Raw genomic sequence first — 16875 nt, 5'->3', positions numbered from 1 at the left:
ATCTGGTGACCCTAACTGTATATCAAGTAGTTCAAAATAGCTCCACCTCCAGCAGCTACAACAGTAACATGCTACTTACACACTGATGCTTCAGTATTAATAATCTAATTATGTCATATATAATAATATTTCAGTCAGAGGGACCAAACCACTACTTTTACTGCAATACTTAAAGTACGTTTTGCTGCACTTATGTACTTTTACTTGAGTGGGATTCTTCATGCAGGACTTTTACTTGTGATTGAGTATTTTTACATTGCTGCATTGGTACTTTTACTTCAGTAATGGGGGTGGGGTGTTACTCGAAAAATAGGCAAAATGGGTAAAATAGGTAAGGGAGCCTGTTATTTGAAAAATTGGTAAAATGAGTAAAGGGTCTGACTACTTTTTCCACCACTGCAACACTGATTATTGCCCTTTTACTCCATTTCCCGTCATGCTCCACTGTGGTGCAAGCGGTGTCCGTGGCAACAGCACAGGAAGTGGCGCGCAACTGTTGAAAAACTGTCACAGACACAACAAACTGAACGGGATATTTCTTTCCTAATTCAACTCTCTGTGAAGGTTCGTTAGCTTTATAGTGAAGGTGTCAGGCTCATAAATAAACAGGGGCGCCTTTCTTACAACTAACCGGGCCTTCACAACGGAAAACGTAAGTGCTTTTTCAAATTTTGGCTAACGTTATATCACATTTCAGCTAACTTACCGTTAAGAAAAGCTGCACAAGCCTGGCCCAATGAACACAAATATACATTATATATATATTTATATATATATATTATATATGTATGTATTATACTTGCTAAGTATAAACGTACAACACGTTACAAAACAACACTGAAGCCACAGGACTAATCTTTTTATACTTTCTGTAAACAGATGTCATTTGTGAGAATTGGGCGTCCTCAACAACACACCAAAGGAAAAAGGCCTGTGCGCTCCAAGAAGGCAGCTGCTCCCAAAAGAGAGTGGGTGGTGAGTACAGACAGCTGTCCCCCCCCGCTGAAAAAAAGCTAACTATGTAGTTTACACTGGTGGAGCTGGTCATGTACTTGTACTTTTTTGGGATACACTTTAAGCCAGTATGAAGTAGCCTACAGTTATGCTGCACAATTTGGAGGGTATTCTTCCTTTGTTTGCTGTGAGTCTTTATCCTTCATAAAGTAATCTGGAAGACATCCTTTTTTGATAAAGAATATCACTACATTAAAAAAACAAACAAACAGATGGGGTTTGGGACAAGACAGCACAATCTGTAAAAGAAAAGAGCACAGGTACAGTTTATAATGCATTGAAAAGGGCTCAGATAGACAAAAAGATTACTAGCTAAAAATCCAGGATTATAGCAATCCCATTTTCTTCTCTTTTTGAAGTCAAAGGGTAAAAGTCATGTTTTCCATGGAGTGAATTGAGCAGATTATGTTGATAAGAAGGGCAGTGGTGGGAGGGTTCCTCTGGAGCATTTTGTAATTGTTTTTTTACACACGGCCATAATAATCTTCAAAATCTATGTGTCACTTTTACTGAGACCTTTGGGAATATTTCCAAGGCACAACAAGGTGAAAGAGAAATCAGATTTCACGTCCAGAATCTCTGAAACTAAATGGCCCACTTCATTCCTTTCTTCTCAAGGCTTTAGGCTACATACATGAACAGGACCAAAAAATATGTGCATGGTCCACTGAAACTGATCCATACGCCCTGCAGCAGGGGTGCTGAGTTAATTTGGATTTTTGCTTGGGAGTAATGAAGAAACAGATCAGGTTTTTGGGGCAGAAATTGCTCCAAAACAAGGAGTAAGTGGAAGTAGACTCGGTTTCCCATGCTTGAAGCCACACTTCCTCTGATATTGATATATTAGCTTCCTTTTCCGAGCGCTGCTGCTGCCTTATTGGTTGAATTTTTATTAATTGAGGTGAAGCCCTTGTTTGTATAATTTGCATATGCTGCCTTTTAATATTTTTTTAAATTATAAGCATCAATAAATATCTGGGTTATTAGTGATGGCTCAACAGAATCAGGGTTTCTTATTGATTAGCTATATCTACATTTTGAGAGCATCATTTTAGTGGAGAGTAGTTAGGCAGTAATTCCTATCCAGAACAGCCTTAAGAAGAGCTGCCTTTTATCTACAGGTGAAGTTTTCAATACGAGTTGAGTAGGAGCTGCTACTACTCTTCTTCCACCCGTGTACAAACTATATATTGATTTTTAAAACAATGAAACACTGAACAGTTACAGTAGTAGTAATGACAGCTGTGTGTTGTTGGTTTCAGAGCACCGTCAATGACCTGTCTGTGCACAAGCTGACGGCTGCAGAGCTGGTAAGATGTTTGACCATCTGCTTGTAGTGTGAATGGTGCTTTTTTGATGTTATATGTGTACATGTTTCATCTCATACTATTCCTTATGAATGAGCACTCATTACAATATTATTTGGGATTTTTTTACCTTGTAGAAGGCATCTGTCATTATACAGACTATATTCTTTTAAATAAACTATCTCAACGTGTAGTTAGATTAATGGATAAATGTTTATAGATGAAAGTCTAATTTTTTCCTTTCACTTCAGAGTCATCGGCATGAGATTCACAAGTCCCACAACAAGGCAGCGGCTCAGTGGGAGCTGAGAGAGAGAGCCTTGAAATCCCGTCTCAGACATGCTGGGAGTCCAGCACCTCTGGACCAGGCCAGCCTCAGCATCATCAGGGAGGTGTGTGTTTGTGTGATGATGATGATTTCACTGTTACTTTAACAGTTTTTTGTGCTCACTCGATGTTGCTGCCCTATACTGAGTTGATCACAGTGTCTTTGCTGCTGGTGATGGTACTGTTTTGTATCGCTGCAGGTTTTTTCTGACCAGCTGCTCCTGCAAGATGTGCTGGCCCGCTCTGATAGAGCCATGGCTGTGGTCAAAGACTTGTTTGGAGATGCTCCACGCAGGCAGACTGGTAGCAATCTTATTTGCTTTGTTCCTTAGATACACAGATGCATTGTGAAGAGGATCAAAGATGTAAAAAATAACATGGAGTCCATTCTAGTCCTCTGCTTATAGTTTATTTCTATTAAAAACGGACCCCCTTTTGAACAATATAGTTTGACTTTCCAACAAAATTAGATGTTAATGCAGATATTTCTCTTTATTCTTCCTGAGCTTTAATGTTCTCCTGCAGTTGTATACAGTATGTTTGTTTGTTTCCACAGGGCATCCCAGTGTGACCATGGCTCCAAACTGTGACTTTGACTCTGCACTGCCTGTTCTCCAGAGGCCAGATCCTCCAACTCAGCTGTCGCTCCTCAGCCAGTCTATGATGGACCAACAGGCAAGTGTGTTAAGATGATGTTATGTATACATTTGTACTGCATGTCTCTACCAACTTTGATCAATGTATTTGTTATTTTCCTTAATAGTAATGTGATGTATGTCTGAGTGTATTACTTCCATTTTTTTCTAGGACATTGCTTACATGTTTGCGTGTGTCATATGGCTCATTTCAGGCTCTCAATGAACTAGAAGCTTCAGAGGAAGACTACAGTGATGAAGATACTTGTCATGCTGGCAGTTCAGACTATAATGTCGTCCAAAGGTACTAATGCCTACAAGATAAACCGTGTCACCCTCCAGCACAATCTAAGATAAGATATGATAAGATAAGAGACTTGACTGGTGGCTCCTTGTAAGGAGGGAAATATCTTAATAATTGATTGTTACTGAAGTGTCAAACCCTGCTGACGTTGTTCATGTTGCTTTTCTTTGCAGGACGAATTTACGGAAAATGAAGGCAAAGACTCAAAGTAGAACGGTGCAGCGGCAGAAAGTCCATCGTCCAATCTCTGACCAGAGACACAGAGATGATGTTCCTGTAACTCCCTGCACATCAGGCAGAGCACCAGACCAAACAGGTAGAACTGATGAGCTTATTTAAGTGTATAGAATTGATCAGAAAACTTTCAAGATTATTTGTTTCATGCAGCTATTAAAACAATCCACCAGTAATAATATACTTTTTATCATGTGTGACCTTGTTGCAGCTCTAAACGCCACAGTGGCTGTTCAGCGTGTTCGGTCCAGACAGAGTCAGTCAGAGGAAGCCAAGGAGGAACCATCAGTCATGGTTTCTCAAGTTCTGAACCCTGAGCTGCCTCTCAACAACTCAGGTAATATCAGGAAGGTCCCTTTAAAATACTCATGAAAGTCATATGAGACTAAATGAGTCATCATCGTCAAATGTTTAGCATATGTTTTATTTTTTTCTGAATGTGTTTTTCAGGCAGGATCAGTAGTCGCACCACCAGGACTAGGAGGTGTGTTTCTAAGAGTTCAGAGCTAGATGCCTCCTCTGTTGCTTCCCTCAGCGGGGACCAGTCCAGTCTGGGCCTGCTTCAGACCATGTTGGGTCAGGTGGAGGCTGACTTGGATTCTTTGAGTCCTGAAACAGTAGCAGAGTCAGCACAGAGTCCAAAAAAGCACAGAAAGCAAGGCCTCACTGGATTCTCTGTCGCTTTGGTCTCCACTTTAGGGCGCGTAGTGCACCTCATCAAACAGGTACTGAAACAGATCCAATGCAGTCTTTTTTATTAAACACTCTTAAAGACATACTGTACACAAGGACAGACAAGGCTGGACAAAACCGGCTTTGCTCATGGAGGCCTTGTGCTACTGTTTGCCTCTTGAAACTTAATCATGGGAGATTTTAAAGATTATAGTATGAAATCATTTGAGAGTAAAGCTGTTACTGCTTATCGCCTTGATGTCTGACATTATGCTCGTACATTCTTGATTTCATTACATATATTTAACTCATCTCATTCTCTCGTTGTTAGAGAGAAGAAGAAGTTCAGAATGAGACTCTGGAGAGAAGAAGACTGGAGGAGAAGCTGAGAGAGCAGCGGGGGCTGATTGATGCTCTTACTGCTGAGACCATGACTCTGAGGGAAGAGGCTGCCGCCATGCAGGTGAGGCGGAGGGTAACTTACAGTCTGACGCTAGTATATTGTCCAGATTCCTACTGTGTTGATGGATCATGTATGAAGGAAGAAGTTGTCAATGTTTATTTTTTATCTCGTTTTCTCTTTAGGCAGAGTTGCAGCAGCGGACAGCAGAGCTGGAGCAGAAGTTGGACACAGTGGTGTTAGCAATGGGGGGACTTGGACAAATGGGGGGACACATTTATCCACCCCAAGAATCTGACATCAAAGCTGCAGGTTCATACAGTGTGTGTGTGTGTGTGTGTGTGTGTGTGTGTGTGTGTGTGTGTGTGTGTGTGTGTGTGTGTGTGTGTGTGTGTGTGTGTAAGTCTGTGCATGGATACTAGTGCGGTAAATGGTGAATAATTGGTTTTCACTTGTCTGTACAGTTTGTCAGTCTGCACCTGTTCCTGAGCGAACACAAGCTTCTGTTCCTCCTGCTGTTCTGCTCTCCCCACCTCAACAGAGAGACAACTGGCAACAAATTCCTGGTAACCTGATTCTTTTTAGTTATTATCTAATTTCAGCCATATGCCCATGTCATCCTCACTTAGTTCACTGAAAGAAGCATATTTTTGCCCTTCTTCCTCTTCCACAGTGACTCATCCTGTGCCACTGCATCAGGAGCTTCCTGCTGTAGATATCCTGCATTCCTGCAAGGACCTAAAGATCCACAGCTCGGCCTCCAGCCTCACCAGCCTGCCTCTCACCAGTCTGCCTTCCACTTCCTCACTATCACTGACCTCCGACCCTTTCAGCTCACAGCTCTCTCCAGAGGTCATGCTGGCTGAGATCGCTCAGCTGAGCAGACAGAACGAACTGATCAGAGCACAGCTCAGCCAGGCGAAGAGCGTCGGGTCAGGCACCGGAGGATCGCCTAACAGTAGTAGTGGGGAGCAGAGACAACGGTCGAGCTCCTGCAGCAGTTCAGGCAGAGTCACACCTCAAAGTGTTGGTGAGAGAAGGATTTCAGCGTCCAGGAGCACAGAGAGACGGAGCCCGCACATCCAGGCTGCTGAAGGAGAGCAACAGACTAATCAGGTGAGACTGAGCCTCTCCAGGTGGCAGCTCACATCAGAATCAGAGTCAGACTTAATTCACCAAGTTCATGTATACAGGAAATTTGTTTTGGGGCAGGTTTCAGAACAGCAAGTGAAGAAACAAGATAGCAATAAAATAGGAAAATAAGATTTGATACTTTGAGGAGAAAGATAACAAAAGTGTAGTGAATACTTATAATCATTATACAATAATATACAAATACCCAAAAATATATATACAACTAACTACAGGGGAAGTAATCTATGTGATTGGCCATATGTTCAAAGAAAGCTTTGTAAATAAATTTTACCACAAAATATTCTTCTCTTTAATGTTGTGGCTTATGAAGATTACATGCTTCTCTTTCAAAGTCCATGTTAAGTGTTTTGAAAATGTCTAATTAAAGAAATCAAAAGAAAATGCTAGTTATAGTACACATGTAAGTAATCATCTCAATTTATCATCTAAAGGATAATAGAGAACAGAATTAATCTTAGTCTCCATTAATCTTTCCTCCATTGAAACTTTTTTTCTCAAAACTAAATAAGAGGAGATTTTTTTTTGTTGCCCCACCAGATCTACAGAAATTGTGCTCATAGATAGACCTGTAGTCATTTTTGCTTTTAGCCTTTCTGTATAAGATGCTTTGAAACGCAACAAACACACAGAGAGGATTGAGAGAGAGAGGTCAGATCCAAACCTGGATGATCGTAATACTGTACTAAGGCTCCAGGAAGCCCCAGTAATCAGTTTTAAGTGATGATAATCCACATTCACACAGTATTTGTGTCTGTGTTAGGTGACGGCTTATGACACCCTCAGTGTGAGCAGCGTGACCAGTGTGAGCAGTGTGCAACAGCGCCTCCTCGAGCTGAACAGGCAAAGTGCAGCAGCCAGGGGTCGACTGCTGGAGCTTATTGAGCAGCAGAAGCAAAGTGTTTCAGCCAAAGTTTCCCCCTCTGTCTCCCCCGTCCCTCCCTCCTCCTTCAGCCCGCACACAGCAGGTACTTAGGATCAACCCGGCATGTTGCTGTCTGGCTGTTTGAGTACTGATGACTTATAAATCCTTGTATCATATCATTCTCAGCTGGAGGAGGAAGTCCAGAGGTGTCTGTGCTGATGCCTTCACAGCAGCCCCTGTTCAAGGCTGGTGGTGCCGAGAGACGGTGAGTAGGTCAGCTGGGTGAGAGAGACGTTTATAGTGAGGTGTTGGCGTGCATTTTTCACGTTGGATTTACACATTCTTTTACATTTTTCATGTAGTTCCTCATGTTAACATCACTCATAAACTGGATGTTTACAGTCAGGACATGGCTGACTGGTACATGTATTTGTGAATGTCACACACTGTCCGTTATACATGATTATTTCTGTGCTGCAGATCAGCTGGTTCTGAAGCGTCTTCTTCCCCAAGTTTTAGAGGAGAAGCCAGTGACGGCAACACACAGGTACAGATGCACAAAAAGAGTATAGAATTACATGGATGTTCTTAGTTTTCATCAAAATAGTATTATTTGGATCTAAAAAAAAAACATCCTTTCCTTTTCTACAACAGGTGGAGAAGCGGAGAGAGCGAGAAGGCTGGTTTGCCTTGTCCGCTCATGTACGATGACAAGAAGAAGAGTAACAGTTCAACCTGAAGCTGAGGAAATTTTAGTAAAATCTGGTTTTTAGTATTTTATCCACATGTTTTTAAATGACTGAATTAAACGTGATGAATTTTAAAATTAAACCCTGTTTTTTGTCCGACACAGTTTTTGTTTTTTATAAAGGAATCTAGAAATCTTTGACATTAGGAATGACACTGTAGATACTTGTTTGTTTACATTTCTTTATATATATAGAGAGAGAGAGAGAGCACTAGAGTAACTTTATTATTAAATCATGGTTGGAATGTGCAAAATGTGTAAACATGCAGCTTTAGAAGGATTAAGGTGCCCATGTTGGTGAAGACTTTACACATCAAAATCTGTTTGTAGTTCTTCAGGAGAACAGAAGTGCATATTGAAGAAACAAAAGAAAAATCAGAGGCCTTATTTTGCAATCATTTCCATATCTCATAGTTATAACTTTACTATCTCATAATTAGGAGAAAACTATCACGTATTAATGGACCATTTTCCACTACTCATACTGTTATCACATTTAGTTGCATTGTGGGTAATGTAGGCACCAAGTTTTGACAAGGAAGAAGAATTTGTAGAATAAAAAATACAAAATCTGGTTCTGCTTCATTGATGATCCTGTTATAGGAATGTAATGTTAAATTGATGGATAACTCTTAAAGTGTACAAATCTCAATTATTACAAAGTCATTTGTTTACCATGTACATTAACTAATACTAGTATTTATTTATTAGATTAATTTTCACCATGATCTCTCCCTCAATAGTGCTTCTTCTTTGTGAGCACTTTATTTCTGGACTATATTTAACATGTTACAACTAAACAGTGGTAAAAAACAACAACATATGTACCTGATTGATATGTGCAGATATAATATTCACAGTGCCTGTTTTTATTCAACCTAATAGAGATTTAATGATTCTTAATTCCCTGCCAACAGCCTTTGTGTGTATAATGTACATGTGTGAAGTTGCCACTTAAAACACGCAGCTCATTTGTGTGTTTGTGTGTGCGTGTGGATGTACATGCTGGAGGTGTAGTCTCCCGCCTCCAGAAACCAGCGAGCTGCCTGCAGTGGCCCCTCAATCTTTCAACTTCAGATGCATCAAATCAATCAAATCCCGCATCAAGGTCCAAAACAGAGCGTGGTCAGACTGTCTGTCCGTCTGGTGTTTTGTTTGTGAGGCTGTGGTTCGGTTTAGTTACGGTCTGTTTCCGTGTCTTGGAAGCATGTTTGATATCATTTAGTTTCAGTGTGTTTGTGTTTAATTTGTGTTTCTCAAAGGAAGAAATAAGTTGCGTGCCTGCAAGCCATGAAGAAAAAGAGCCAATGAGAGATGAGGAGGCGTAAAAAGAGTTGCTCCAAGCCAGCAAGTCTGCTCCAATGTGGCTTCAACTAAAGTATGGCCTCCACTGGCTATTTATGGCACAAACAATTCGATAGAATACACACAAACATTTGTTTTTCTTCTTTTCTCTGACTCATGTCTGAAGTCTTTCCCTATTTATTTTACTTTGATGCTCTTTTTTATTTGTTTTATAAAAACGTCATGCGGTTTAGTTTATTCACTGGCCTAAGCAGATATGATTTGACAATATAACAACTGCAACAATCAGTAATAGGAGCTTGAATTATTTGTCTTTTTATCAGTATGTTAGTTATAATCTGACTCATCTTTCTTGTCTTGCTTCGTACACACAGATCCTTACTTATGCTTTGCCTCCAAGTACATTTTCCCATTCATAAAATTGCGGGCAATGATTTTAATCAAACTTGCTGCCACAGCTGCCTCTAAATTGTTAACCTGATGGGAATTCTTACTGGTCAACTGGAATTCTGTATGAACATGATGAATGTGCTTATTTGATTTATTTTTCCATATAAGTTTATTCTTTAGTCAAGTCAAGTCAAGGATAAAGAAAAAAAACAAAACTCTTTAATGGGGAAAAAATGAAAAAAAAAACTCAAGGAGGACATGCACTAGATGTTCTGTGTACTGAATTTCTAAGGTGATTAACTGCTGTCACACAGTTCACAATCAGCCACCAGTAAGAGTTATCACGTCTAATTTTCACTTTGCTGGAGCCTCACGACAGGCCTGCAGGACTTTTAATGTCAAACAGCAACCAGTGTGGACCGTGGGCACCTGGGGGAGGATGCTCTGTAACCATGACGACTAATTTATGGTGATGGCAGGAGATAATGGGACCGTCATCACATTTAGTATAATTTATATTTAGTATTTATTTGTGTTGTCTTCTCATCTGTGGCTCTGATGTATTTATCTTTCTTATCTTTTCATGATGTACACACTGGATTGTGTTTGTTTGTGTGTGAGTGAAGCTGAAGTGAGAAAATGGAGCATTGCAGTGTGAAGTCAGCAGATGGCAACCTGGAGACATTATTTAAATTGAAGGAATGAGCTGGATGTCTCTGGTGCCTCTCAGACTGCATCGAGTAAACGTCCACTACAGAAAACTGCTTTCAAAACTACTTTGAATATTTTCAAACAAGTGGTGTCCTCATTTTTCTTTTTTAATACAGTTGAAAAAAGTGATTAAAAAAAGCATTTCTGGCACACTAATGTCGTCTTTCTACCCAGACTGAACTTGTGACCAACAGCTTCGTGATGTCTGTCATGGATGCAGCTGTGATACCAAACACTGTGGTGAAAGAAGTGTGACTACAGGTGATGATCCAGCAGAGAGCGACCAGCAACATGTCCAGCTTCCGTTTGAACGCAGGTACAGTACATGATGGCTAAAATTCAGGATTTTAAGGATATGGCTGGTGATTTTCTATATTTTTTTCTTATTGTCAACAAATCTCATGTGCGGAGTCAAACCAACGATCAATTCATCTACTTACAAGTATCGTGTGTGTATCCAGTGCTGATATATCTTATTCCTCTGTGCTGTAGACCTCAATTGTTGTCCAAAAACTGTTAAAAACACGTTAATGAGTCACACCGTTGCACTGGGTGGCAAGTTCCTTCACCACAAATATTACGGTCACATTAGTTTGTTTAGAAGCAGCTTCAAAGACTAATAACAGCGATCACGTTTTCAGTCTCCGGAGAGCAGTTCTGTGTGAGGCAGACAACTCTGAGCATGTGTGGGAACGCTGATCCGTTTACTGAGCTTCACTTGCTTGTTGTGCTACATATCACAATATCTTGATTCTGAACTGAAGTTTTTTTAACATATTTACAATGTCAAAAAGTTAGTATTATTGATTTAGAAACCCATTTTGTAATGTCATAGTAAATACAGTATCAGTCCTTCATCTAAGTTTGGTTGTATGTAGTAATATGAATACAGCTATTAAACAGATGATACAGTATTTGTTCTAAAATAAAATTACTTTTTTTGTGTACAATATTCTTACAAAAGTGATATGTAACTGAAATTGAGACAGATGGGGATCATCATGCTATCAAAGAAGTTCTTACACCTGAAACCCTTTTCACAGCGGACATTTTGACATGTCACAATAAGAAAAACACAGGTGTGAGTAATAAAATGAATGATGACTAAATTCCATTTAGTTGCTTTAGTTTCAGGGACCTGGTATCGGACATGCTGGCTCACTGTCACACTGTCATGGCCGTTACTGTTATTAGTAACACCTGTGCATTTTCCTACCATGACAAGTCAAAATAGGCCCCATCTGCTGTCATAAACGCCCGCTGTACGTACTGGTTCACTGGAATGGCGGGAACGAGGCTGAGCCATGATTAATGTTATTAGCTGCACCTGAGCTTTTCCTGACATTACAAGTAAAGATGCTGTTTGAAGTTGATTTGATATGAACATCTTTCCAGGAGGAAAGTAGATTGTCAGACAGACATAAATCTGTTTTAACAGTCACATTTTAGGAACTCGCCTCCCTTTTAGGGACAAAATGCAAGTCTCTATAACGTAAATCATTAAATTCTAGGGTGAAGTGTTGGTTAAAGGTATAGTTAGGGTTAGACAAGTAGAGGTTATGTTTAGAGTGAAGCTAAGTCTCCAGGAAATGAATGTAAGTCAATGTTATGTCCTTATTTTCTTGATATTAAATAACATTATTATTTTATTATTAGCAGTAGCAGAGTAACTATTCTGATTTATTTAACAATGATCTATTAAAATGATATTTGAATGTGTTTTATTTTGTATATATACTGCATATACTTTAAAAAATCATATTTCAATCAATATTGTATTTTTGATACTACTGAGAGCACTTCTGTTATCATCTTTGCAGTTTTTTTTTACCATATATATTTTTATTCCCTAATCTAATTTAATGTAATGTAATTTAATTTGATCTAATCTGGATTTGTTTGTTTTGCATCAACTGTACTAACATACCAGGCCTTCTCTGACTTCACTGACTGCTCTTCTGTGCGGCTCCTTGTCGCCTCAATCAAAAAGTCATAAATAAGTGGTCGTAAGCTGACTTATTCCCACTTCAGGTAGTGTTTGCTGTGGGCTTTAAGGTTTCAGGGGTGACGCTGGAGTAGGAAGGAGAGCTCTTGAGTTTTCCAGTCAGCCAGGAGTGCTGTGTGGGCGACGTCAATGGCCAGCAGGGAAATCAAAAGGAGTAAATATTGCAGATAATAACAGGATGGAGGCATAAAGGGGCCAGGGGCTGCAGCCGTAAACGTGGGGTCAAGGGTCACCGTGGAGACGCAGGGGGAGGCAGGCGGGGCTTATTGTGCCCGGCCCGGCTGAGTGAAGGACGGGGTGAATGGGGATTAACCCCACCCCAGTGCCTCTCAATGCACCCCCCTACCCTCCTCCCTCCACCACAGGACCCAGGGAAGGTTCCCATGTGACTGCCCCCCAACTCCACCACCTTTATCTGGGCCTCTCAGCAGCCGCAACACACACCTCCTTTACTCCTCTTACACACACGTATTCACACACGCATCGTGCAACATAAAGTGGAGGAAAAGAGCTCGACTGATATTAATCAGACGTTTTTCAGTGTTTGTGGGAGGAAAAAATAATGTGCAGGCATTGAGACTGGAGCACTAAGTCACACACACACATACAATGACGTGGGGGCACGGAGGAGGGGGGGTGTAGTTTTCTTTACTCATTTAAATCTGCCCCCACTTCACCTCTGTGAAGGAGGTTGAAGTCACTCAGAAAAACACACACTAAAGCTTGTGCACACACTCACATACTGGTTGATACTGTTGCCTGTGATGGTGTCCAAACCTGGAGGTTCACTGTCAGATGTTAGTAAAGCGATGTGAGCAAGAACTGAGGTATTTTAATGAAGTGATAATTGTATTTTTTGATGTTTACTTTTCTTTATTTTGGCTTTTAATCCATCTTTTCCCAAACTACAGTGGAGTTAATTTATTGGGTGTTTTTTTCGAAGGTGTCAGTAGAAATTCTTATGAAGTGTTTCTTGAGAAGGTCAATGTTCTTTTGCCAGAATTAACATGTCATATCTAGATTTATAAAAGCAGTGGTGGAGGAAGTGTTCAGAATTCAGATCATTTACTCAACCAAAAGCAACAAAACCGAATTCTAAAACTTTAATACTCAATTACAAGTAAAAGTCCTGCATTCAAAGTTTTACTTAAGAAAAGTACAGTACTATTATCATCAAAAGTTAAAGCACTCATTATGCAGAATGGCCCCTGTCATTCAGTGTTATGTTATCATATTATTGGATCATTAGTTGTTGATACAGGTAACACTTAAACGGTTCTTTAATGTCATTCAGGTGGAGCTAATTTTAGCCATTTCATGTATCATTGAGTAGTTTAATCTTCAAAAATGCATGATATTTTGCGTATAAAAATATAATATTCCCTTTTGGAAATGTAGTGGAGTAGGAGTATGAGATGAGATCAAATTGAAATACTCACATAAAGAACCTCAAAATTGTAGTTAATCTACTAAACTAAGCTACCACTGTAGTATTTAAGTTCCTAGATGTCATGAAATCTTTCCCTTTAATGTTACAGTGTGGTACTTGCACCACTAGAGGGTGATGTTAATGTGCTGCAGCGGCCTAATTTGGGGTCTTGAGGAGTTTATGTAAAACTATTTTGCCAACTTTCAGATCAGGTATGACAAACAAAGGCAGCATTAAAATAAATACAAATGATTGCAGCTTTTGTGGCATCTTCAAAGTTTAGTTACGGCATGAGCCACTGACACATTATTAAACAAACTTTACAGCCTGTCGGCGAGTTTGTTTTGATGCATTACTAAGTATTTGTTGTCATGTGCAGAAGCCATTTTGTGAACTGATCCTGCTGCTTTCTCACCAAAAAAGCACCTTTTTTAAAATGACTCAACATTTAGAATCAGCATGGCGTGACATGTGCGTGAGGAGGAGACTTTGTGTGTGTGTGTGTTTGCGTGTGTGTGTGTGTGTGTATGCATGTGAGGGGGTGCCCATGTGTGTAGGAGTGTACTCCACAGCTGTGCGAGGTTCTGATCTGAAGCAGGCTATTGCTTGCTGTGAAAATATTATTGCAAGTGTTTATTATTGCTTCAGTGTGAAACAGTGGGAGTGTTGTGTGTGTGTGCCGCATGGGCTGGTGGAGTACAGAGTGTTTGTGTGTGCATGTGCGAGTGTGTGTGTATGTGTGTGTGTTTGTGGAGGGATAGTGGTAGTGGTGGTGCTGGTGGGAAGAGGGGAGGAAGGGGTCTCTCCCCTCTCCTTTTGCCCTTCTCCTCCTCTCTGTTTCCCACCGGCCAGCCCCCGGCCCGTGGCCCATTGCACCCTGGGTAATGGGGAGGCCTATTGGAGTTGATTAGTTCCGGCTGGATCCCAGATAGAGTTCTGACAGGCAGGAGAAACGAGCTCTCAGCGTGACCCCCCGCTTCCCCCACACACCCCTGTCTCAGGCACAATGGGCAAAGCAAGGGAAGGGCTTTTTAAACAACTGCAGCTTCGCTCTACTCTACTCCGCTTCTCCCCCCCCCGGTCGAAAACTGGGCCATTATTACTGCAAAACCACATTACGCTGCCGCTGCACAGATTCAACCAACTAGTGTCCATCCACACATAGTTATTAAAAACCCGAGAATGTCAGCATTTTGTCAGCTTTCTCCCAAACAAATAAGACCAATCTATCAACAAAACACTATTTCACATGTTTTATGAATGCTGTGGATGAATGTTATGGATGCAGCATTGCACAGTGTGTTGCCTAAAGAAGCGGCTGCATACATCAGGATCAGCCACAGCTCTTTGTATTTTCTCTGACACGCCATCACGTCCACCGTGTTGGACACCTGTGGCATAAACTGGCGTCCATTAGACACATTCCACAGCAGAGCAGCATCATTCACGCACTTTTCCCTCCGCGGCTCCATCCTCTTTATTTCCCACTCTACCCCCCCTAGATCCTCTCTTTCTTCTTCTCTCCTTTTCTCTCTCTCTCCCTCTTTCTCCACACATAATTGATTAAGGGCCGTTTTCATAAATCAATTTGGGACGCACATCAGTCAGCCCTGAATGGAGGAACCCCCCTCTGAGCGGCGGTATTAATCTACCTCAGCATGCCCTGCCACTCTCACTTACACACACACACACACACACACACACACACACACACACACACACACGCATGCATGCATACTCCCTCATACTCAGATCTGTATAGTTTGTTTTCTTTAGCTGTTGCAGGTCGCCTAAAATATGCAAATGTTTTCAGCAGTTTTGCAGACAGACACTTCGACCTGGAACAGGCAATCTGACAGACACTTTCCACTGAGTCTGAATGCTCGCTGTTATGAAGAAATTGGCAGAGAAATGTGGGTGTTTGGGGAGTTTGGAGGGGTTGATGGATTACAGAGGGAACGACAAAAGCAGAGGCAAGTAAAATAAAAAGTTCTTTTTTTGTTGTTGTTTTTTATGGAAGTGAAAGAAGTCCAATTCTTTCCATATGTCAGCGCTGTACATCCCTAAACAAACAAATATGTTGTTTGTACACTCAACAGTCTGTCTCCAAGACAAACGTGCTTATAGGGCTGTTTATAATTACACTGATTTAATTGTCATTATTAGAAAGTGACTTCATCGCTCTTTTCTTTTTCTCTCTCTCTCTTTGCGTCTCTTTCCCCAGTTTGAAAGCTGTTGTTTTGGATGTTTTGATATGAATGTAACCATGACACCACCCTTTCTTATTAGAAAAACTGTGCCAAGTTGCAATGGATTCTGGGAACATGAGCCTGCAACAGCTGCAATTGATATGCCTCTCTTTCCCCTCTTCCCTCAGTCTGGATTTTCTTACTCTCTGCCCCTTTTCGCTCTTAACTTTTTTTTCCTTCACCTTGATCTTTTGTTCTTTTTAAAAAAAAATACTTCCTTTGTACCCCGTTGCTCCACTTATACTTGTTCCTCGTTCTTTTACCTTCCCTCCACCCCCCCCCCTCTCACCCTGCTGCCCTTCTCCGTGCTCCAGGGTGTTGGCTTTAGTGGTAGTGAAAGCTGCTTTGCCTTTAAAAACAGTTTGTCTTAATGAGAAGGGGGGGCAGGCAAGGGAGAGGGGGCGGAGGGTCACAGCTGAACCCAATTGTGTCCCTTTCCTGTCTGAGGTGCTGCTGGCCGGGGTCAAGCTCAGGGTCACTCTGGGCCGTCACTCCGGCTGGGTCCTGGTGCCGGTTCTGAATTGCCGCCAGCATGTGTGTACAAGACAGTATGTGTATGTGTGTTTTTTGTGAGAGTTAAGAAAAGAGGGGCAGGAGGCACATCTGTTTCTGATCCCCCAGAAAGACGAGAGGGCGAGTGAGCGGTCACACGCACACAGTATGTGTCGGGTACGATGTGGTACGATGTGGCGTGTTTTTACCGCCACCTCCTCCTCCACTTCCTTCTCCTCCTGCTTCCTTCACATTTACATTTTCAGGATGTATGCAAGTCCTGGAAAAGTTAAAATATATGACATAATGTTATCTAAATGGCCACATATGGTCTTTAATGGCATGAAATAAAGCATTTAATGTCTTAAATACTGTTTCAAAAGTGTAGTTGAGGGAACAGTTAAGCATTTTGAGAAATACGCTCATTCGCTTTCTTGCCAAGTGTTTGATTAGAAGATCAGTGCCACTCTGTATGTTTGTCTATACGATAAATATGAAGCTTCAGTCAGCAGCCGCTTGGCTTAGCTTAGCATAACGACTGGTCTGAAGGTAACAAAATTTGCCTACCAGCACCTCTAAAGCTCAATAATAAACACTTTATATCTTGTTTCTTTAATCTGTACAAAACCCAGAGTG

The 16875-nt window shown here is 41.1% G+C and overlaps 1 protein-coding gene across 1 annotated transcript; it reads left to right on the top strand.

The window, feature by feature from the left end:
• Positions 1 to 449: 449 nt before the first annotated feature.
• On the top strand, positions 450 to 7758 carry spice1 (spindle and centriole associated protein 1). The gene is made up of 18 exons (XM_042399313.1): positions 450 to 652; positions 880 to 975; positions 2277 to 2324; positions 2573 to 2713; positions 2849 to 2951; positions 3205 to 3323; positions 3499 to 3587; positions 3761 to 3903; positions 4033 to 4158; positions 4272 to 4546; positions 4825 to 4956; positions 5079 to 5205; positions 5358 to 5459; positions 5567 to 6009; positions 6809 to 7013; positions 7097 to 7175; positions 7391 to 7457; positions 7565 to 7758. Exons 2-18 carry the CDS (start codon positions 880 to 882, stop codon positions 7619 to 7621), a joined length of 2352 nt encoding a protein of 783 aa, XP_042255247.1. The 5' UTR covers positions 450 to 652; the 3' UTR covers positions 7622 to 7758.
• Positions 7759 to 16875: the final 9117 nt, after the last annotated feature.

This window comes from Thunnus maccoyii, chromosome 21 (genome assembly GCF_910596095.1).
Source record: "Thunnus maccoyii chromosome 21, fThuMac1.1, whole genome shotgun sequence".
In the NCBI taxonomy this organism is placed as follows: domain Eukaryota; kingdom Metazoa; phylum Chordata; class Actinopteri; order Scombriformes; family Scombridae; genus Thunnus; species Thunnus maccoyii.
Note: the sequence above shows the minus strand (reverse complement) of the source record. Positions and strands in the feature narration are given on the sequence as shown.